The sequence below is a fragment of the Nerophis lumbriciformis genome, linkage group LG38 (assembly GCF_033978685.3).
Source record: "Nerophis lumbriciformis linkage group LG38, RoL_Nlum_v2.1, whole genome shotgun sequence".
NCBI classification, from domain to species: Eukaryota; Metazoa; Chordata; class Actinopteri; order Syngnathiformes; family Syngnathidae; genus Nerophis; species Nerophis lumbriciformis.
In genome coordinates, this window is record NC_084585.2 from 14,202,274 (window position 1) to 14,222,628 (window position 20,355).

Here is a 20,355-nt window from a genome sequence, read left to right on the forward strand (position 1 = left end):
CCTGTTTTGGCATTAGGACTAAAACGCTGATTCACAGGCTTTCTTTTTTTGTCATCTCTTCTTGGTTGTGAGAAAGAAAAAAAAAATCCAGTAAAAAGTATTTTGCTTTCCAAGGCTGCTGGTAAAATGATGAATAGCTCCGTAAAAAGCAGCAAACTCGTAAAATTTGTCATTTCAAGATGATTAGCTTTGCATCCTGCTTCTTTTTTTTTATGTGAGACGCACACACACACACACACACAACACACACACACACACACACACACACACACACACACACACACACACACACACACACACACACACACACACACACACACACACACACTGCAGAGCTGCTGGGACGTGCAGGCTGATAAAAAAAAGAAGAAAGCAGGGTCTCAAGAGTGTTTGCTTACACGCAAGCTTGAATAATAACAACAAAGCTGCTGACAATATTTTACGATGTGTCATATTTTCTGTAACACACATTTTTAAATGGTTGCAAATTAAAACATGGCGTTAAAGCAGCCTGTTGAAAGTGATAGAATGCAGCCTCAGCATCAACTTTATTCCCTCTTTGTGTGCCTGACAAGTATTATGCATATATACGTGGGTGTGTGTGTGCACGCCCGTGTGTGTGTGTGTGTGTGCTAAAAGACAGCACTGCCAAATAAAGCTGCCCTTAATTTATTTAGACTCAGCAAGAATGGTAAAATAGTGAGAGGGCTTCAAAGTTGTTATGACGACTTCTCTGCCCGCACTTAATCCTCAATACCACCGGAACGCCACCAGTGACAGGACCTGATTTGTGCACGTCTGCATGTCTGTGTGTGTGTGTGTTCATGTGTGTGTGTGTGCACGCGCGTGATTGTGTGTGTGCGTGTGTGAGACATTAGCATCAAAGTGGATTAGACGGCCTTTAGATGGGTTAGCATTGGGGTCAAATTCAGCTGCTTTGTGTTCCAGGCAAAGGTTTACATGATCCGTTTGTGTGTGTGTGTGTGTGTGTGTGTGTGTGTGTGTGTGTGTGTGTGTGTGTGTGTGTGTGTTGTGTGCTTGTGTGTGTGTGTAAGATAAAGGTGAAAGGTAAAAAATTGGGTTTTTGGGGGCAGAAAAACAATTACAGCAACACAAATCTAATCGTGTGTGTGTGTGAGTGTAATTGTGATGAGGGCTGACATTGTATTGTGGGCCCTCTCATGCAGAACTAAAGGTTACAAGGTAGCCCCTTAACACCCCCCAATTCATGTTACAGTTAATTAAAGTGCCAACAGAACCTTCTGGAAAACACTTGGTCAGCCTGTCAGCCTTTAACACGTGCGCACACACGCACACAGACACACACATTGAGGTGCACGCACACACACATGCACACTCATCCATTTTTTTTTTTTTACATAAGGGGAAGAAGTTGCAACTACTACAAAATAAAATAAAAGTTGCAACACTTAAAAAAAATTTAGATATTTTTTTGACGTGAAATTAAATGAAAGTAATATTATGTATGAATGGATGTACAAACCCCGTTTCCATATGAGTTGGGAAATTGTGTTAGATGTAAATATAAACGGAATACAATGATTTGCAAATCATTTTCAACCCATATTCAATTGAATGTACTACAAAGACAAGATATTTGATGTTCAAATTCATAAACTTTATTTTTTTTTTGCAAATAATAATTAACTTAGAATTTCATGACTGCAACACGTGCCAAAGTAGTTGGGAAAGGGCATGTTCACCACTGTGTTACATGGCCTTTCCTTTTAACAACACTCAGTAAACGTTTGGGAACTGAGGAGACACACTTTTTAAGCTTCTCAGCTGGAATTGTTTCCCATTCTTGGTTGATGTACAGCTTAAGTTGATCAACAGTCCGGGGTCTCCGTTGTGGTATTTTAGGCTTCATAATGCGCCACACATTTTCAATGGTAGACAGGTCTGGACTACAGGCAGGCCAATCTAGTACCCGCACTCTTTTACTATGAAGCCACGTTGATGTAACACGTGGCTTGGCATTGTCTTGCTGAAATAAGCAGGGGCGTCCCTGGTAACGTTGCTTGGATGGCAACATATGTTGCTCCAAAACCTGTATGTACCTTTCAGCATTAATGGTGCCTTCACAGATGTGTAAGTTACCCATGTCTTGGGCATTAATACACCCCCATACCATCACAGATGCTGGCTTTTCAACTTTGCGCCTATAACAATCCGGATGGTTCTTTTCCTCTTTGGTCCGGAGGACACGACGTCCACAGTTTCCAAAAACAATTTGAAATGTGGACTCGTCATACCATAGAACACTTTTCCTCTTTGTATCAGTCCATATTTGATGAGCTCAGGCCCAGCGAAGCCGACGGCGTTTCTGGGTGTTGTTGATAAACGGTTTGCGCCTTGCATAGGAGAGTTTTAACTTGCACTTACAGATGTAGCGACCAACTGTAGTTACTGACAGTGGATTTCTGAAGTGTTCCTGAGCCCATGTGGTGATATCCTTTACACACTGATGTCGCTTGTTGATGCAGTACAGCCTGAGAGATCGAAGGTCACGGGCTTAGCCGCTTACGTGCAGTGATTTCTCTAGATTCTCTGAACCCTTTGATGATATTACGGACTGTAGATGGTGAAATCCCTAAATTCCTTGAAATAGCTGGTTGAGAAAGGTTTTTCTTAAACTGTTCAACAATTTTCTCACACATTTGTTCACAAAGTGTTGACCCTCGCCCCATCCTTGTTTGTGAATGACTGAGCATTTCATGGAATCTACTTTTTTACCCAATCATGGCACCCACCTGTTCCCAATTTGCCTGTTCACCTGTGGGATGTTCCAAATAAGTGTTTGATGAGCATTCCTCAACTTTATCAGTATTTATTGCCACCTTTCCCAACTTCTTTGTCACGTGTTGATTCTAAAGTTAATGATTATTTGCAAAAAAAATAAGTTTATCAGTTTGAACATCAAATATGTTGTCTTTGTAGCATATTCAACTGAATATGGGTTGAAAATGATTTGCAAATCATTGTATTCCGTTTATATTTACATCTAACACAATTTCCCAACTCATATGGAAACGGGGTTTGTATATAGTGTAATATATTTGGGAGGGTTCTAATCGTTTAATGGCTGTTAAGTAAAGGAGACACGGATATTTTTCAACTCACATGTAAGAAAATGAGCCACAGCGTCATTTCTGTTCCTGCAACCATCGTTAATTCTTCGGAATCAAAATATAGCATCATTTATTACATAGAGCCTATTATTTGCGCACTATTGACAAGTGATGCACCGAAAATTTGGTCGTCTTAAATAGACTTTGCTCACCAAAATCGGATGCTGTGATGAAATATCCACTTCTGCTGGCGAATAAGCCTTTCCCGCGCACACAAATGACGTAGCTTGCCCAAAGCTAACGAAAAGAGTCACATTCGAGTCACATTCAGGTCGCATTGCGTTTAGACTGAAGTCACATTTGAAAAGATCAGATTCCAATCGGATTCAGGACTACCTCCTGATGTGGCCTGAATCTGATGCAAGAAGATCAGATTTGAAGCACTTTGGAGCATTTAGACTGGCAAAACAATTTTGATCTTTGTCACTCTAAGGCAAAACAAATCAGATTTGGTGTGCAGTGGGGGCCTAAATGACATTGTATGTGTGTGTGTGTGCATGTGTGTGTCTAAGTGTGGTGTGCGCGCGCCCTTGTGTGCCGACGCAGAGTGTGTTTTCAGAGTATCCCCCTTAACGTATTTGACTCTGGTGAAGCGCCACGGCAACATATTAGTCGGCACACCTTAAAAAAATTGTGTTTTATATGGGAAAACAAAATAAAGCAATATAATATATTGTAATGTCCAGAAAACGACACACAAAGTCTGACGTTATTTTTAGCTTTTATTGCCAATTTTATGATAACAACAGGCCCAATTCCAACAAGTATTTCCTCCGTGCACACACGTCTCCGTGCTTCACTCCTAGACAGACAACAACACTTACTCATTCTCCACCGAAACGGTGTGTTCACAGTCCATGGGAAAAATCATAACACTTTGACATACACATTAACACCAGCAAGTAGTTATAGTTGTATATATATATATATATATATATATATATATATATATATATATATATATATACATACAGTATATATATATATATATATATATATATATATATATATATATATATATATATATATATATATATATATATATATATATATATATATATATATATATAAATATATATATATATATATATATATATATATATATATATATATATATACATATACACACACAGTACAGGCCAGGCCACACCTTCTCCTCATTCAATGCGTTTTCTTTATTTTCATGACTATTTACATTGTAGATTGTCACTGAAGGCATAAAAACTATGAATGAACACATGTGGAGTTATGTACTTAACAAAAAAAGGTAAAATAACTGAAAACCTTTTTTATATTCCTGTTTCTTCAAAATAGCCACCCTTTGCTCTGATTACTGCTTTGCACACTCTTGGCATTCTCTCGATGAGCTTTAAGCACACCTGTGAAGTGAAAACCATTTCAGGTGACTACCTCTTGAAGCTCATCGAGAGAATGCCAAGAGTGTGCGAAAAAGTAATCAGAGCAAAGGGTGGCTATTTTGAAGAAACTAGAACATAAAACATGTTTTCAGTTATTTCACCTTTTTTTGTTAAGTACATAACTCCACATGTGTTCGTTCATATATATATATATATATGTGTGTGTGTGTGTGTGTGTGTGTGTGTGTGTATATATATATATATATATATATATATATATATATATATATATATGTGTATATATATATGTGTATATATATATATATATATATATATATATATATATATATATATGTATATATATATGTATATACATATATATGTATATATATATATATATATTATGCGCGCACTATTGACTAGTGATGTGCCGAAAATTTGGTCGCTGAAATCAGACGTACTTTAAATCACCTGAGCAGCACTGCCAAAACCGGATGTTGTGATGATGTAAGCCATATTGTCTGGATCGGAGGCAGCATGTCCGCGGTGTGGACGTACTTTAATGTATCCGAGATATACCTGCGGACAGCGATCTTCAAAATTTAAGATGGCACTTGCGGCTTTTAAGGAGAAAATTGCTTCCAGCAGCGCCAAGCAAGTGTGACATCAGGCTTCTGCTCGATTTTTCGTTTCGGACATGGAGCGACAGATGTAAACAGTTTCTAAACATGAGTGCTGTACAGTCTACAATAACAACAAAAATGTATTATTTATTTTTAATGCAGAACGAGGTACTAAAAAGATTGAAAACATTTGAGAAAAATAAATGAAAAATTATCAACAAAACACATTGTACAATAAGCAGCAGCAATTGAAAATAGAGCAAAACAATCTAAAAAAAAAAGATATGGTAAAACTTTAGTATGGGGAACATATTCACCATTATTTAGTTGCTTATTAACATGCAAATTAGTAACATATTGGCTCTTAATTAGTCATTATTAAGTACTTATTAATGCTTTATTCTGCATGGCCTTATTATACAACCCTAACCCTAACCCCCTAACCCTAACCCTAACCAAATAACTCTAAATTAAATCTTTGTTACTTAGAATGTTCCACTAGTGTCCAAATAACTCTTAATTAAGTCTTTGTTACTTAGAATATGTTCCCCATACTAAAGTGTTACCAAATATATGTTAATACAGTACTATAATTAATAACAACAGATTTGTTTTTAAATATACGCATACATTTGTTTTGCGTTTTTAAAGAAAATATATGCGTCCTATCAAATAATGTGATGACGTCATAGTGACCTCACCCATAGTCACGCCCCTAACCACGCCCCCGCGGCTACAGGTGACTTGGCAATCTCGGGGAAACCCTGTTTGTTAACAGTTATTACATCAGCTGTCAGCAAACATGGTGATGTCTTTAAATATTCTCATTAAGCTGCTTTAGAGCATATGCTGCCTTATGCCATCTGCCCCTGCGCAGCCCTGGCACACACACACGCACACACACGCACTCACACACACGCACGCACGCACGCACGCACACACACAGTGAGGATGTGATGTAAGTGAGCAGTAAACAGACTCTTTAGAGTCCTTGGCTGCAGGCCTTGTCTAGTCTGGTATGGTCGGGGTTCATTTAGTCAGCTCTAGTTTGTGACTCGCTGCGTTGCGTCGCCACGCGTTAGCTTTAGCACGCGTGAAGGCCTCTGATAGCTGCACGGCTGCTTCAGGCGTGGGGAGGGGGATCTTTGCATGAGCACGAGCAGGGGGGGGATTCATTTTAAACACTGCAGGGTGTGTGCGTGTGTGTGTGTGTGTGTGTGTGTGTGTGTGTGTGTGTGTGACTTCAATGGGCACTTTAGTTCATGTGAATATTCATAAGATGTTTATGGTTGTTGTTGTCAAAGAATACAAATGAGAGCCACAGTCTAATTAGACGTCTTCCACGTGAACATTCTTGTCATCTACAACATTTTAGCCTGGAGTCGGGGAAAACAGCAAATTATTTTATAAAAACACAACCAAAGTGACTATTTAACACCACAAATTAATCGATCCTTTCAATATTTAATGTTTAAAAACATTGACTAGTGGCGGTAAAGATAATGATAGTGATGCAAAATAAAAATAAAAATACTTATAATAAAATGGCAGGCAGATGAGAATAAACCAATAAGTATAACATGTATTGCAGGTGGAGGAGGAAGAAAGAAAGCTCTCTTAGTCAATACATATTTTTCGGACTATAAGGCGCACTTAAAATCCTTTCATTTTCTCAAAACTCGACAGTGCGCCTTATATTCCGGTGCACCTAATGTACGGAATAATTTTGGTTGTGCTTACCGACCTCGAATCTATTTTATTTGGTACATGGTGAAATAATAAGTGTGACCAGTAGATGGCAGTCACACATAAGAGATACGTGTAGACTGCAATATGATGGCAGTCACACATAAGAGATACGTGTAGACTGCAATATGACTCAAGTAAACAACACCAACATTTTATATGTTCCATTGAAAATATAGAACATTACACACGGAGCTCAAAAATCTATCAAAATGTTTTAGTATGACTTTGGTAAGCTATGAAGCTGCTTCACTTGATGGATTGTACTGTGCTTCAACATAGGAGTATTATTATGGTGTGTGTATAAGGTAAGACATATTATCTAGCGTTTTGTTTCGCAATATTATGCAAAAGCAACTTTTCTTACCTTCTGGTACCTGCTGATCTGTATTTGGGATCTGCAGAAGTCTTGAAAATTTGTGTTTTTAGTCTGTGCCAACACCGTAGTCGATAAGCTTCTTCTTTTTCTCTATCTTCTTGTTATGGGACATTCATCCTCCACTGTTGCCATTTCTAACATAAAGTAGTGAAAAGTTCTTACTTATATCTGTCAGTAAACTCGCCATGAAAGCGCTAAAATATACCGGTGTAGTGAGTTTACATTATTCACCCAAGGAACTTTAGTTATTCGAGAGTTTTTCACAGGACACATTTCCAGCATTGTTGTTGCACTAGTGAGCCACGGATGAAGAGATGCTTCTCCGTTATTGATTTAAGTAAAGTCTGAATGTCATTAAAACAGTTAGCGCCATCTTTTGACACTTCTTCCACTCCCGTCTTTGCACGCTACACCGCTACAACGAAGATGACGGAGAAAAGACGCTACCTGGTGAGCCACGTAAATAAGACCGCCCACAAAACGGCGCATCCTGAAGCAACTGTCAGAAAGCGGCTTGAAGATGATCTGTAAAACATAATCTATGCAACATTTTGACCAAAGAACCACCATTACATGTTATGTAGACCAAAAGGAAGTGTTTACAACTTAGAAAAAATAAAATAAAAAATATGACCCCTTTAATGCGCCCTATAATCCGGTGCGCCTTATTTATGAAAATAGACCTGATTAGATCCGCTCATCGGCAGTGCCCCTTATAAATCCGGTGCACCCTATGGTCCGGAAAATACGGTAGTAGAAGAAAGAGGAACAATTTGGCATCTTCCTGCCAAAGCCCCTGCGCTTAAAGGGGAACATTATCACAATTTCAGAAGGGTTAAAACCATTAAAAATCAGTTCCGTGGCTTATTTCATTTTTCGAAGTTTTTTTCAAAATTTTACCCATCACGCAATATCCCTAAAAAAAGCTTCAAAGTGCCTGATTTTAACCATCGTTATAATACACCCGTCCATTTTCCTGTGACGTCACACAGTGATGCCAATACAAACAAACATGGCGGATAGAACAGCAAGGTATAGCGACATTAGCTCGGATTCAGACTCGGATTTCAGCGACTTAAGCGATTCAACAGATTACGCATGTATTGAAACGGATGGTTGTAGTGTGGAGGCAGGTAGCGAAAACGAAATTGAAGAAGAAACTGAAGCTATTGAGCCATATCGGTTTGAACCGTATGCAAGCGAAACCGACGAAAACGACACGACAGCCAGCGACACGGGAGAAAGCGAGGACGAATTCGGCGATCGCCTTCTAACCAACGATTGGTATGTGTTTGTTTGGCATTAAAGGAAACTAACAACTATGAACTAGGTTTACAGCATATGAAATACATTTGGCAGCAACATGCACTTTGAGAGTGCAGACAGCTCATTTCAGGCGCGCTAAGAACATATATTTGTCCACGATTTCAGCACTCAGGTTAACCATACCTAAATAGACACAAAATACTGCATTACACAAGACTACCCGAATGTACTCGAATGATTGAAAAAATAAATGTTTTTAAGCTAAATTATTGGTAAACACAGTTTATGTATAATAATTTACGTAAAACCGCGAGTAATGAATAAAGTTTTCATCAATTAATATATTCTGTAGACATACCCTCATCCGCTCTCTTTTCCTGAAAGCTGATCTGTCCAGTTTTGGAGTTGATGTCAGCAGGCCAGGGAAGCTAGGGTCGATATTCTTCTCTTGATCATCTTCGGTTCATTCTTGCCATCTCTGTCGTAGCATAGATTTCGTCGGTAAAGTGTGCAGAACAAACAACTGACCATTTCGTCGGCTTTCCCCATACCCTCGTATTTTGAACAAATTTCGTCCAATTTCTTGCCACTTTCGCATCTTTGGGCCACTGGTGCAACTTGAATCGGTCCCTGTTTGTGTTGTTACACCCTCCGACAACACACCGACGAAAGTGAGAAAATGGCGGATTGCTTCCCGATGTGATGTCACAACGTGACGTCATCGCTCCGAGAGCGAATAATAGAAAGGCGTTTAATTCACCAAAATTCACCCATTTAGAGTTCGGAAATCGGTTAAAAAAATATATGGTCTTTTTTCTGCAACATCAAGGTATATATTGACGCTTACATAGGTCTGGTGATAATGTTCCCCTTTAATAAGAACACCTAGTGGAAAGTCTCTAGAAGTTTGCCTCGTTCCTCCGCCCACCAGTAGAGTTAGAAAGTACTCTTGTTGGGTTTTCCCCAACCCTAGTCCAGTTTTTTAAAGTAATCCTAATCAAACACATCCAAGCCCGAGAGGAGTCAGGGTGAGTTCCTTAATAACTCAAGTGAAAATGCTAATGTTGATGCTCCTCTGACCCGCAGCATTCGACACACGTAGTGCAGGTTTTAGTAAAATTCCCTTGATGTTTTTTGGTGCTTGATTAACCACAACATTAGTGCTGCATAAAACATTGTATGTAATGTTAAATAAAACAAATTAAAGCCTTATCCAGCTGTTTAAAGTACCAGAAGAGTGGAGAAACAAGTTGCCTCAATATTGAAGCTATTACCATAAATATCTGATGTTTGACACCAAAATACTTACAACGTTTGCGAGTAAAAAGATATGATAAAAATAGTATCATGTCACAGAGATTCCCCAAGCCATTTTGAGAGATAATGAGCAAGCCGGACACGTGATCGCGTGATGTAGAGGTAGGAACCACAGATCCCTTCCCCATCAACAACGATGCAACTCATGCAGACTTTGTGAGAGCCTACAATGATTACTTTGGGAACAATTATGATCCAGAACCTTATTTTGCTGATCCTGAATATAAGGAGGATGAGATACAAGTTTTAGAAGCTCTGCTGAACAGATCCAGCATTAGTGAAACACTAAGCATCATGTAGCAGTATTGGTAAGTACTAAACAGGAAATACAAACTACGAACATAATAAAACGATCCCTTACTGTACAATTTCTGCTCTTACTTCGATGACAACTGATAGGATGATAGGATCTTCCTGTTTATATGAAGAATTAATCATGATGCACACGAAGAGTTAACAGGGAAAGGTCTCCCTGCAGACACCATCTTCGGTTGTGTGTGTTTGTCTCTATCTAAAGGTCTGAGTTGAATGTCACAGATGAACAACTTTATGGCTAAATCCTCCTGTTATCTAGATGAGAGGCATGATTTATAATCTAGAATAACTTTGACGAGCCGAAACGCGATAATGCGGGAGCAGCAGAACATCACGGCCAGCTCACGGTCAGGCAGCAGAGGTCTACTGAGCTGTGTGTTATCAATCCACCGCTCAAAAATAGTTTGTCTGCATTAGCGCTTATAATAACAACATCGCTAACATTTTGTTAATATTCAGGTCACAATATGTACCGTATTTTTCGGAGTATATGGCGCCCCGGAGTATAAGTAGCACCTGCCGAAAATGCATAATAAAGAAGGAAAAAAAACATATATAAGTCGCACTGGAGTATAAGTCGCATTTTTTGGGGGAAATTTATTTGATAAAACCCAACACCAAGAATAGACATTTGAAAGGCAATTTAAAATAAATAAAGAATAGTGAACATACTATGACGCATAAATTACCAACTGAGAACGTGCCTGGTATGTTAACGTAACATATTATGGTAAGAGTCATTCAAATAACTATAACATATAGAACATGCTATACGTTTACCAAACAATCTGTCACTCCTAATCGCTAAATCCCATGAAATCTTATACGTCTAGTCTCTTACGTGAATGAGCTAATTAATATTATTCGATATTTTACCGTAATGTGTTAATAATTTCTCACATAAGTCGCTCCTGAGTATAAGTCACATCCCCGGCCAAACTATGAAAAAAACTGCGACTTATAGTCCGAAAAATACGGTATATAGCATATTGTTGGCGGGTTTTGGATGGTTATTTAGAGGGTTTTTGTGGGCGGAATAGAGAGCCCCCATTGACGGACTATTTATGTATTTATTAATTTACAACTTAGAAAGCATACAAAAAGAAAAACATACGTGTTCATGGCTTATATAAGGATTGTGAATGATAAACAGCAAATCTGTCAGTAATTTTTTGCAAATTTCCCAGTATGACTGATCTGATACTATGGTCAGAGTGCAGAAGTGTTACTCCAGTGATGTCAATTTACTAAAATTACCGTAAGACGTTTAGGATGGAATATTCAAAATGGCTGACTGAATTTGTGGCATTTTGTGATCTCTAGACCAGTGTTTTTCAACCTTTTTTGAGCCAAGGCACATTTTTTTTCATAAAAAAAAATACGGAGGCACATCACCAGCAGAAAAGGTTAAATAATGAAACGCCACCAGGTTGTAGTGCCTGATTTTGAGTTTGTTGTTGTTTCCTGTGTGTAGTGCTTTAGTTCCTGTCTTGCGCTGTTATTTTGGTGACTTTTCCTGTTTTGTTGGTGTTCTCCTGTAGCAGCTTCACACCTTCCTTTGAGTGCTATTGCACGCACCTGCTTTGTTTTGGCAATCAAGACTATTTAAGTTGTGCGTACGCTATCCTTCTTTGTGGCGACATTGTTGATTGTCATGTCATGTACAGATGTGCTTTGTGGACGCCGTCTTTGCGCCACACGCTGTAAGTTTTTGCTGTCGTCCAGCATTCTGTTTTTGTTGACTTTGTAGCCAGTTCAGTTTTACTTGTGTTTTACATAGCCATCCCTATGCTTCAGTGCTTTTTCCTAGCGGGACTTGCCTTTTGTTAATTTTTGGTTTAAGCGTTACATACCTTTTTACCTGCACACTGTCTCCTGCTGTGCTCTGCATATTGGGATCACGACAAACCATCCTTGACGCGTTCCGACTTCTACAAAGCAATGAACTACCTGCTGCCACCTACTGATATGGAGTATTACAAGATTACCTTAGGCACTAGACAACGGCACATTATTATGATTATTGATGTGCAAAAAATATTTTTTGGACCAATTAGGTGAATTTGCATAATTTCCCACGGGTGGTTGAAAATCACTGCTCTAGACAATATTTTCACATACTTTGTGTATAGTAAATACAATTGGGTATGGTTCAATGCATACAATTAAACACAATTAAGCATTTAAAGTCAACTTGTTTTTCCACTTTACTGGTACTTTAATGACATATACTATTCATGTTTAAATAACTTGTACGACAAATGAATATCGGCTCCAAAAATCTGTTATTGGTGATGTTTTGATGCTAAATGTTTTTTTCCCTCCTCGTGGAATGTTTAGAACGTTTGGGGCAAATAGCATGCGAAAAATCCTCTTCTGAAACAGTGAATAAGTCGATGCCATATTTGTGGACAGGCGCAAGGCAGTCAGGCAGTAGGAATGGGAACTCACGATTCAGTTCGATTCAGTTCTTGGGGTAATGATGCGATTCAGAATTTATTCTCGATTCAACACGATTCTCCCCCACCCAATTTTTTTGTGTATAGATTATAGTAAAACATTTTCAAATAAGTTTACAAAAGCAGACATGGCCTAAAATAAGAATCGCGAACAATACATTTTTTTGTGGCACGCCTATAAAGGACGCAGGAGTAAATTTTGCATCTACAGCACAGTACAGGTAATCCCGCCTCATTGAAGCATTTTGAAAAAAATGTCAGTTATCAGAGCTATTTTTTAATGATATCGGTGTGACGTCCTAATTCCTCATAGTTACCGTGCAGCCCGAGTCTGCAGTAGTGTTTTTGGTACCGGTACCAAAATTATTTTGATACTTTTCGGTACTTTTCTAAATAAAGGGGACCACAAAAAAATTACATTATTGTCTTTATTTTAACAAAAAATCTTAGGGTACATTAAACATATGTTTCTTATTGCAAGTTTGTCCTTAAATAAAATGGTGAACATACAAGACAACTTGTCTTTTAGTAGTAAGTAAACAAACAAAGGCTCCTAATTTAGTCTGCTAACATATGCAGTAACATATTGTGTCATTTTCCATTCTATTATTTTGTCAACATCATTAAGGACAAGTTGTAGCAAATTAATTATTAATCTACTTGTTCATTTACTGTTAATATCTGCTTACTTTCTCTTTTAGCATGTTCTATCTACGCTTCTGTTAAAATGTAACAGTCACTTATTCTTCTGTTGTTTGGATGCTTTACATTAGTTTTGGATGATACCACAAATTTGGGTATCAATCCGATACCAAGTCATTACAGGATCATACATTGGTCATATTCAAAGTCCTCATGTGTCCAGGGACATATTTCCTGAGTTTCTAAACATTATATAAATTTAAAAAAAAACAAAGAAGATGTTGTGAGGCCAATAAATATCGACATAATCATAGTAGTATCGACTACATAAGCTACTGTAATTGGTATCATTACTGTGGATGTAAGGTGTAGATCCACCAATGACAGAGCTACGGTGTGTAGTGAAACATGTTTAGCTATTCCTCGTCCTGCAGGGATGATACTTGTAAGAAACATACTTTATTTATCGCCATGGAGGCGAGGATTAGTGATTTAGAAGTAGCTAAAACACTGCCTACTAGGACTGTTTTTTAGTCGCTAGCTAGCTAGCCATGTCTTAAAGCACCTCTTCCTGAGTACGTTTCAGTGTTATAACTTCACCTTTATCGTTAGTTTTTAAGCCAAAATGCGTCCGTTCTCTCTTTTCTGTCTACACACTGTGTCTGCTTGTAAGTACTCCGTGATTGTGCGCTGCCGAACACGCTCGTCTGCTCGTAAACCAGCAACGACACGAAGTGACGACGGGGGACGGGGGCAGAGGGGGGGGGGGGCTGGTGGTGGCGGACCGGTACTTTTCAGAGGCGGTATAGTACCGAATATCATTCATTAGTATTGCGGTACTATACTAATACGGGTATGCCGTACAACCCTAGTCTGCAGCAATAGCCACTAACCACCATCAGTCATCGCCATCTTGGCTATGTAGCAGAAGAGGAAGGCTTAATTCCCGTGGGGCGGTTTAGCTCGGTTGGTAGAGTGGCCGTGCCAGCAACTTGAGGGTTGCAGGTTCGATCCCTGCTTCCGCCATCTTAGTCATTGCTGTTGTGTCCTTGGGCAAGACACTTTACCCACCTGCTCCCAGTGACACCCACACTGGTTTAAATGTAACTTAGATATTGGGTTTCACTATGTAAAGCGCTTTGAGTCACTAGAGAAAAGCGCTATATAAATATAATTCACTTCACTTAACTCAAGTGGTTGCAATTCACCGTTTGAAAGGCGAGAATAGGAAACTATCAATATTCTGATAATTGCACAGGAATCAATTAAGGACCGCACTGCACTATCAATATTTAAGTGCAAAGGTGGACTTTAGTCCGCTAAGAAGACGTTTTTGAAGTTTTAGCTACGCTAGTAGCTCAGTGGCCTTGTGGTTAGAGTGTCCGCCCTGAGATCGGTAGGTCGTGAGTTCAAACCCCGGCCCAGTCATACCAAACACTATAAAAATGGGACCCATTACCTCCCTGCTTGGCACTCAGCATCAAGGGTTGGAATTGGGGGTTAAATCATCACCGCTGCTGCTCACTGCTCCCCTCACCTCCCAGGGGTTGGAACAAGGGGATGGGTCAAATGCGTGTGAGTGTGTGTGTGACTATCAGTGGTACTTTAACTTTAACTAATATAGCCCACCTAAAAGAGCGAGTAAAATTTCCCAAATGGAACTACAGAAGGTAGTACTGATGGAAGTATTCCAGGTAAGACTCAGCCTTGACATGTTTTTGACATGATGGGAAGAACATGCAAATTCAGACGGTTTGCTGAAGAGATTGTAGTTTGTTTGTGCCTTTAAGCAAGGCACTGAAACCGACGACCCCCTGGTCCCCCATGCAACACAAACGTATACAGCAAGGCGAAATTACACTAAAATATAATAAATAAACAACTGTCTTAATGGTCTGTTTGTTATGCCGTGAAATGTTGATCAGCACCACAACACCCCCAGCACCCCTGCAGCCACATCTGTGCCACACGTGCGCATAAATTAGCACATCCGTGTGCACGTCCTACATTCAAATGTTTTTCCCAATCAGATCCAAGCGGCGTTACATTTCCATGATTTCCCGACATAGTCTAATTTTTTTTTTCTGTGTGGGTGTGTGTGTGTGTCAATTGCACTCACTTTCCAAAAGTAGAACTGTGCTATCGCTGTGGGCCCGCCCCCTCCCAACTGAAATGATGTTGAATATTGATGCTGACCCCCCCACCTGTTTACAGCACTGATCTAAGTAGATCACTTTGATTTCTCTTCCTTCTAATGAGATCACTGAAAACGAGGGGGCGATAAATGCTAATTACGCCGCTCATTGATTAATTCATGGCGACGAGATTGAGAAATGTTTTTACTCGTGTGTGGCCAGCTGGAGGTTGTTTTTGTTTTATTGAAATTGTTTTTTAAAAGTCACACTTGATGCAAGCGCAGGGCATCAAACATCTTCAACTGTTTACTTTTGCTTTAAACGCTGCAGATCATAAGGGCACTCATGGGACTCTTGTCTCTCCAACTTAACAACTCTTTCAACATTTATTTACTTCAACCTTTTTGCTGCTTTTACTGATCGCTCCTTTAAGACGAAATACTTGTCACCACCTTAACATGCAAACAATATGTTGCTCCAAAACCTGTATGTACCTTTCAGCATTAATGGTGCCTTCACAGATGTGTGAGTTACCCATGCCTTGGGCACTAATACACCCCCATACCATCACAGATTGAACTCAAGACTACTCAGGACCTTCGTATTGTGAGGCACATGCACTAAGCCCTGTTCCACTGTGCTGCCCTCTTAAGGAATTATGTAAAACATAATATATAATACAATATTTTGTCTAAAGACTGCCCATAAGTGCCAAAAGTGAAAAACACCACATGTGTAGAGAAATAGAGGAACCCAGCTTGAGGTCGAAGTCCATGCGTGCAAATACTGGCACTGTCCTGACGCCATAAGTGGTTCTTAAACAGACCCCAGTCAGGAGAGAACATTTCCTAAGGACCCCCTTTTAATCCTCATGCCGGTTTCATATAAAACAATAACACATAGATTACAAGCATCTGAATAATATAAGAATATTGAGTGCATGCAAATGGGGTTTCATTTGGTTTGAGCTGGTTTGTTTTTGCGAGATTTTTCATGTAAACATACTTTATTTATCCAACAAATGGTAAATGGGCTTTCATTTATATAGCACTTTTGAACCTTAAAGGTACACAAAAGGCAGTGACACTATTACCTCATTGATGACGCAGCAGCAGAAGCTACTGGGGGTTCAGTTTGTTGCCTAAGGATACTTTGACATGGTCACATGGGGCTCGAACCAGCAACCTTCAGGTTGAGAAACTTGTAACCATTCCACCATTATCTTTGTTTATCTCATTTATTTATATTTAGTTGTTTTATTTAATGACATTGTTTCTGTCAACATTCAATATTTATTGATCTATTCTTGATTAGTGAATATGCTATTTACAAACATGTATTTTTACTATTCGATATACTTACTGTAACACAGGAAGTAAACAAACTATCAGTAAGTTTGAGTTTATTTCAAACATGCATGCATACAACACGATACATCACAATTTCCAGTTTCTCTATTTAACATGTTCAAAAAGGAGTAGAAAGAAGCAGAGCATATTTAATCCTACCCCTTTTACAATTACATAGCAGTTGCTAACACTTTTGTTCACTTCCTGTTCTCACTTTATTCACAATGTACTCCATAAATAACAACATTAAAAATAAATAGATAAATAATAATTTGTGAAGTAAGTTGGATTTCATATGGTGAGATAACTAAGATTATCAAGAAGTTCAGAATGTTTATCATGGTTCTTTTTCTTTGTACTTTGTAATCACTTTGAACAGTTTCTTAAATTGGATCATATTAGTACAATGTTTGAGTTATTTACTGAATCCATTCCATAATTTCATTCCACATACTGATATACTAAAGGTTTTAAGTGTTGTACGTGCATACAAATGTTTTCAATTACATTTTTCTCTGAGGTTATATTTGTCCTCTTTTGCCGAGAAGAATTGTTGTAGGTTTTTGGGTAGCAGGTTATAGTTTTGCTTTGTACATAATTTTAGCTGTTTACAAATTCACCATATCGTGGAATTTCAATATTTTCGATTCAATAAATAAAGGGTTTGAATGTTCTCTATATCCAACATTATGTATGATTCTAACTGATCATTTTTGTAACAGCGTACTTTTGTAGTTATTTCCCCATATTTCTACACAATAACTCAGATATGGTAACACTAGCGAGCAGTAAAGAATATGGTGTGATTTTTGGGCCAATACATATTTAGCTTTATTCATTATTGATGGATTTCTTGCCACTTTATGTTGTATATTTTTTTTATATGAGATTTCCAGTTCATTTTATCATCAATCATTATACCTAGACATTTTATTTCATTTACTCTTTCAATTTCTATTTGTGTTTGACTTTCTCTTCTACTGTTACTGAATAGCATTATCTTAGTTTTATTGAGGTTTAAGGATAACCTTTTTTTTTTTTTATCAAACCATCTCTTTAATTTATTAATTTATTCTGTTATTATTTGTATTAGCTTCTGTGTGTTCTCTCCTGAACAAAACACTGTTGTATCGTCTACGAATAATACTAATAAAAGTTTACAATTTTGGTCCTAGTATTGATCCTTGAGGTACACCACAGGATATATTTAGCATTGTAGATGTGTGTTTTCCTAGCTTCATGCATTGCTTCCTGTTGGTTAAGTAGTTTCTAATCCAGACCAACCCTCTGATGCCATACAGTTTGATTAAAATAATGTGATTAATTGTGTCGAATGCTTTTGTTAGATCCATCAACACTGCTGCTGCATATTTTTTTATTACGTATTATTTCGATTAAAGCCATCAATGTTGAAATATTAGCTCTGAATCCATATTGGTTCTCAGTGAGTATTCTCTGTTTGCTTTTGAAACTTTCCAACCTGTTATTAAACCAGTTTTCAATGATTTTATAAAATTGTGGAAGTAAAGAAACAGGTCTATATTTTGTAAATTGGTGTAATTGCTAAGATGCGGAGAAGGGGTAGAATGAATTCTACTCTGATTCTTCCTACTCCTTTTCAAACATGTTGAATGTAAAAGTGTCGGGAATGTAGGAAAGTAGACATCCTATTTGTATTAAACATTTGGATAAAAGCCTTATGGCGTGGCTATTGGAGGAGCCCATTAAAGTGAGTGATGTCTGCCAAACGCTGGCGGCGACAAACGAGGCAAATGAAGATAATTGATTCCACGACTAGAGGAACGGCGCTCGCTTCTATTTTCAAGCGCTTCTCAACAAATTAAAAGGGCTGTGCGTCAAAGCATATGTTTAATTAGCGTAGAGGGGATGCGTGCGCCGCGCTTGAGGCTAGCGGCGAAGGCTAATGCACTGGAAAAATGTGGCTCGGCGCAATGTAGCGGCGAGTGTCTCAGACTTAATCGTGTTGACACTCGGTCCGACTCGCAGCCGTCTCACTCTGCAAAGCAGCTTCAGGAGCCAACATATCCAGAAGCGCAAAAGCTGACAGCGCCGCTCTGAGGAGGAAATATGCTTTGAATAAAATTTGTTCTGGCTCGCGCTTGATTGTCAAGCGAGGTCAAAACACCAACAATGATGATGCTGATTGACATTTGTCGTCTTTGTGGCAGGCGGCTGTAACTTCGAGGACTCGTACAGCAGTTGTGGCTACAGTGTCTCTCTGGGAACCAACGGCTTCACCTGGGAACAAGTGGGCTCATGGGAGAAGCCCACCACGGACCATAACATGCATCCAGGTAGGTCTCAATCAATTAATCAATCAATCAATCAATCGCCCTCCTTCAACTGAACGACAACATAAGTAAATTTTAGACAGTTAATAATAAATAGGTTTGTGTTTTTCATATCTACCATTGTTTTGTTTGGCTAATTTCCCTGTGTCAAGCCTTTCTTATATAAATAATAAAATAATATTTGTGCTGATATTATGTTATAATAATAAATGATAAATGGGTTATACTTGTATAGCGCTTTTCTACCTTCAAGGTACTCAAAGCGCTTTGACAGTATTTCCACATTCACCCATTCACACACACATTCACACACTGATGGCGGGAGCTGCCATGCAAGGCGCTAACCAGCAGCCATCAGGAGCAAGGGGTGAAGTGTCTTGCCCAAGGACACAACGGACGTGACTAGGATGGTAGAAGGTGGGGATTGAACCCCAGTAACCAGCAACCCTCCGATTGCTGGCACGGCCACTTTACCAACTTCGCCACGCCGTCCCATGTTGGATCAATATCAATATTGGCCAGTACTCAAGGCTACAATTTTGGTATTGAAAGTGAAAAAGTTGGATCGGGACACCCCCAACTGACCTTGCAGGTTTTTACGTAAACACTTAACAGTACGATCATTTAAACGTACAAAACATATTGCACATAAACAATCAATATTGCAAAGATGTTTCAGACACATTTGGCCTGATTTGCTAAGCAACAAACACCACGCAGTAAACAGCGTCTGCAATCTATTAAAGAGCGTGTACTATTTGTGGGCGTGTTGCGTGCGATCTACCAAGACTGCGTGTGCCATTGAAAAGTGGTACAGACCGCCCTATTTAAATGAGGATTTTGCGTGTTCGATACAGGGCTTCACCACGGATACACTCTCAAGTATCGAATAGAAAAGCGCCATATAAATCTAATCCATCCATCCATCCATCCATCTTCTTCCGCTTATCCGAGGTCGGGTCGCGGGGGCAGCAGCCTAAGCAGGGAAGCCCAGACTTCCCTCTCCCCAGCCACTTCGTCCAGCTCCTCCCGGGGGATCCCGAGGCGTTCCCAGGCCAGCCGGGAGACATAGTCTTCCCAACGTGTCCTGGGTCTTCCTCGTGGCCTCCTACCGGTCGGACATGCCCTAAACACCTCCTTAGGGAGGCGCTCGGGTGGCATCCTGACCAGATGCCCGAACCACCTCATCTGGCTCCTCTCGATGTGGAGGAGCAGCGGCTTTACTTTAAGCTCCCCCCGGATGACAGAGCTTCTCACCCTATCTCTAAGGGAGAGCCCCGCCACCCGGCGGAGGAAACTCAT

The 20,355-nt window shown here is 39.2% G+C and overlaps 1 protein-coding gene across 9 annotated transcripts in view; it reads left to right on the forward strand.

The window, feature by feature from the left end:
* The window catches only part of ptprt (protein tyrosine phosphatase receptor type T), a 555,785-nt gene that overhangs the window by 41,016 nt on the left and 494,414 nt on the right, over window positions 1-20,355 (forward strand). For all 9 annotated transcript variants that reach the window (XM_061932272.1, XM_061932263.1, XM_061932264.1 and 6 more), the window contains exon 2: window positions 18,931-19,056. In XM_061932272.1, coding sequence (XP_061788256.1) covers window positions 18,931-19,056 — 126 coding nt within the window. The remainder of the gene's footprint in view (window positions 1-18,930; window positions 19,057-20,355) is intronic.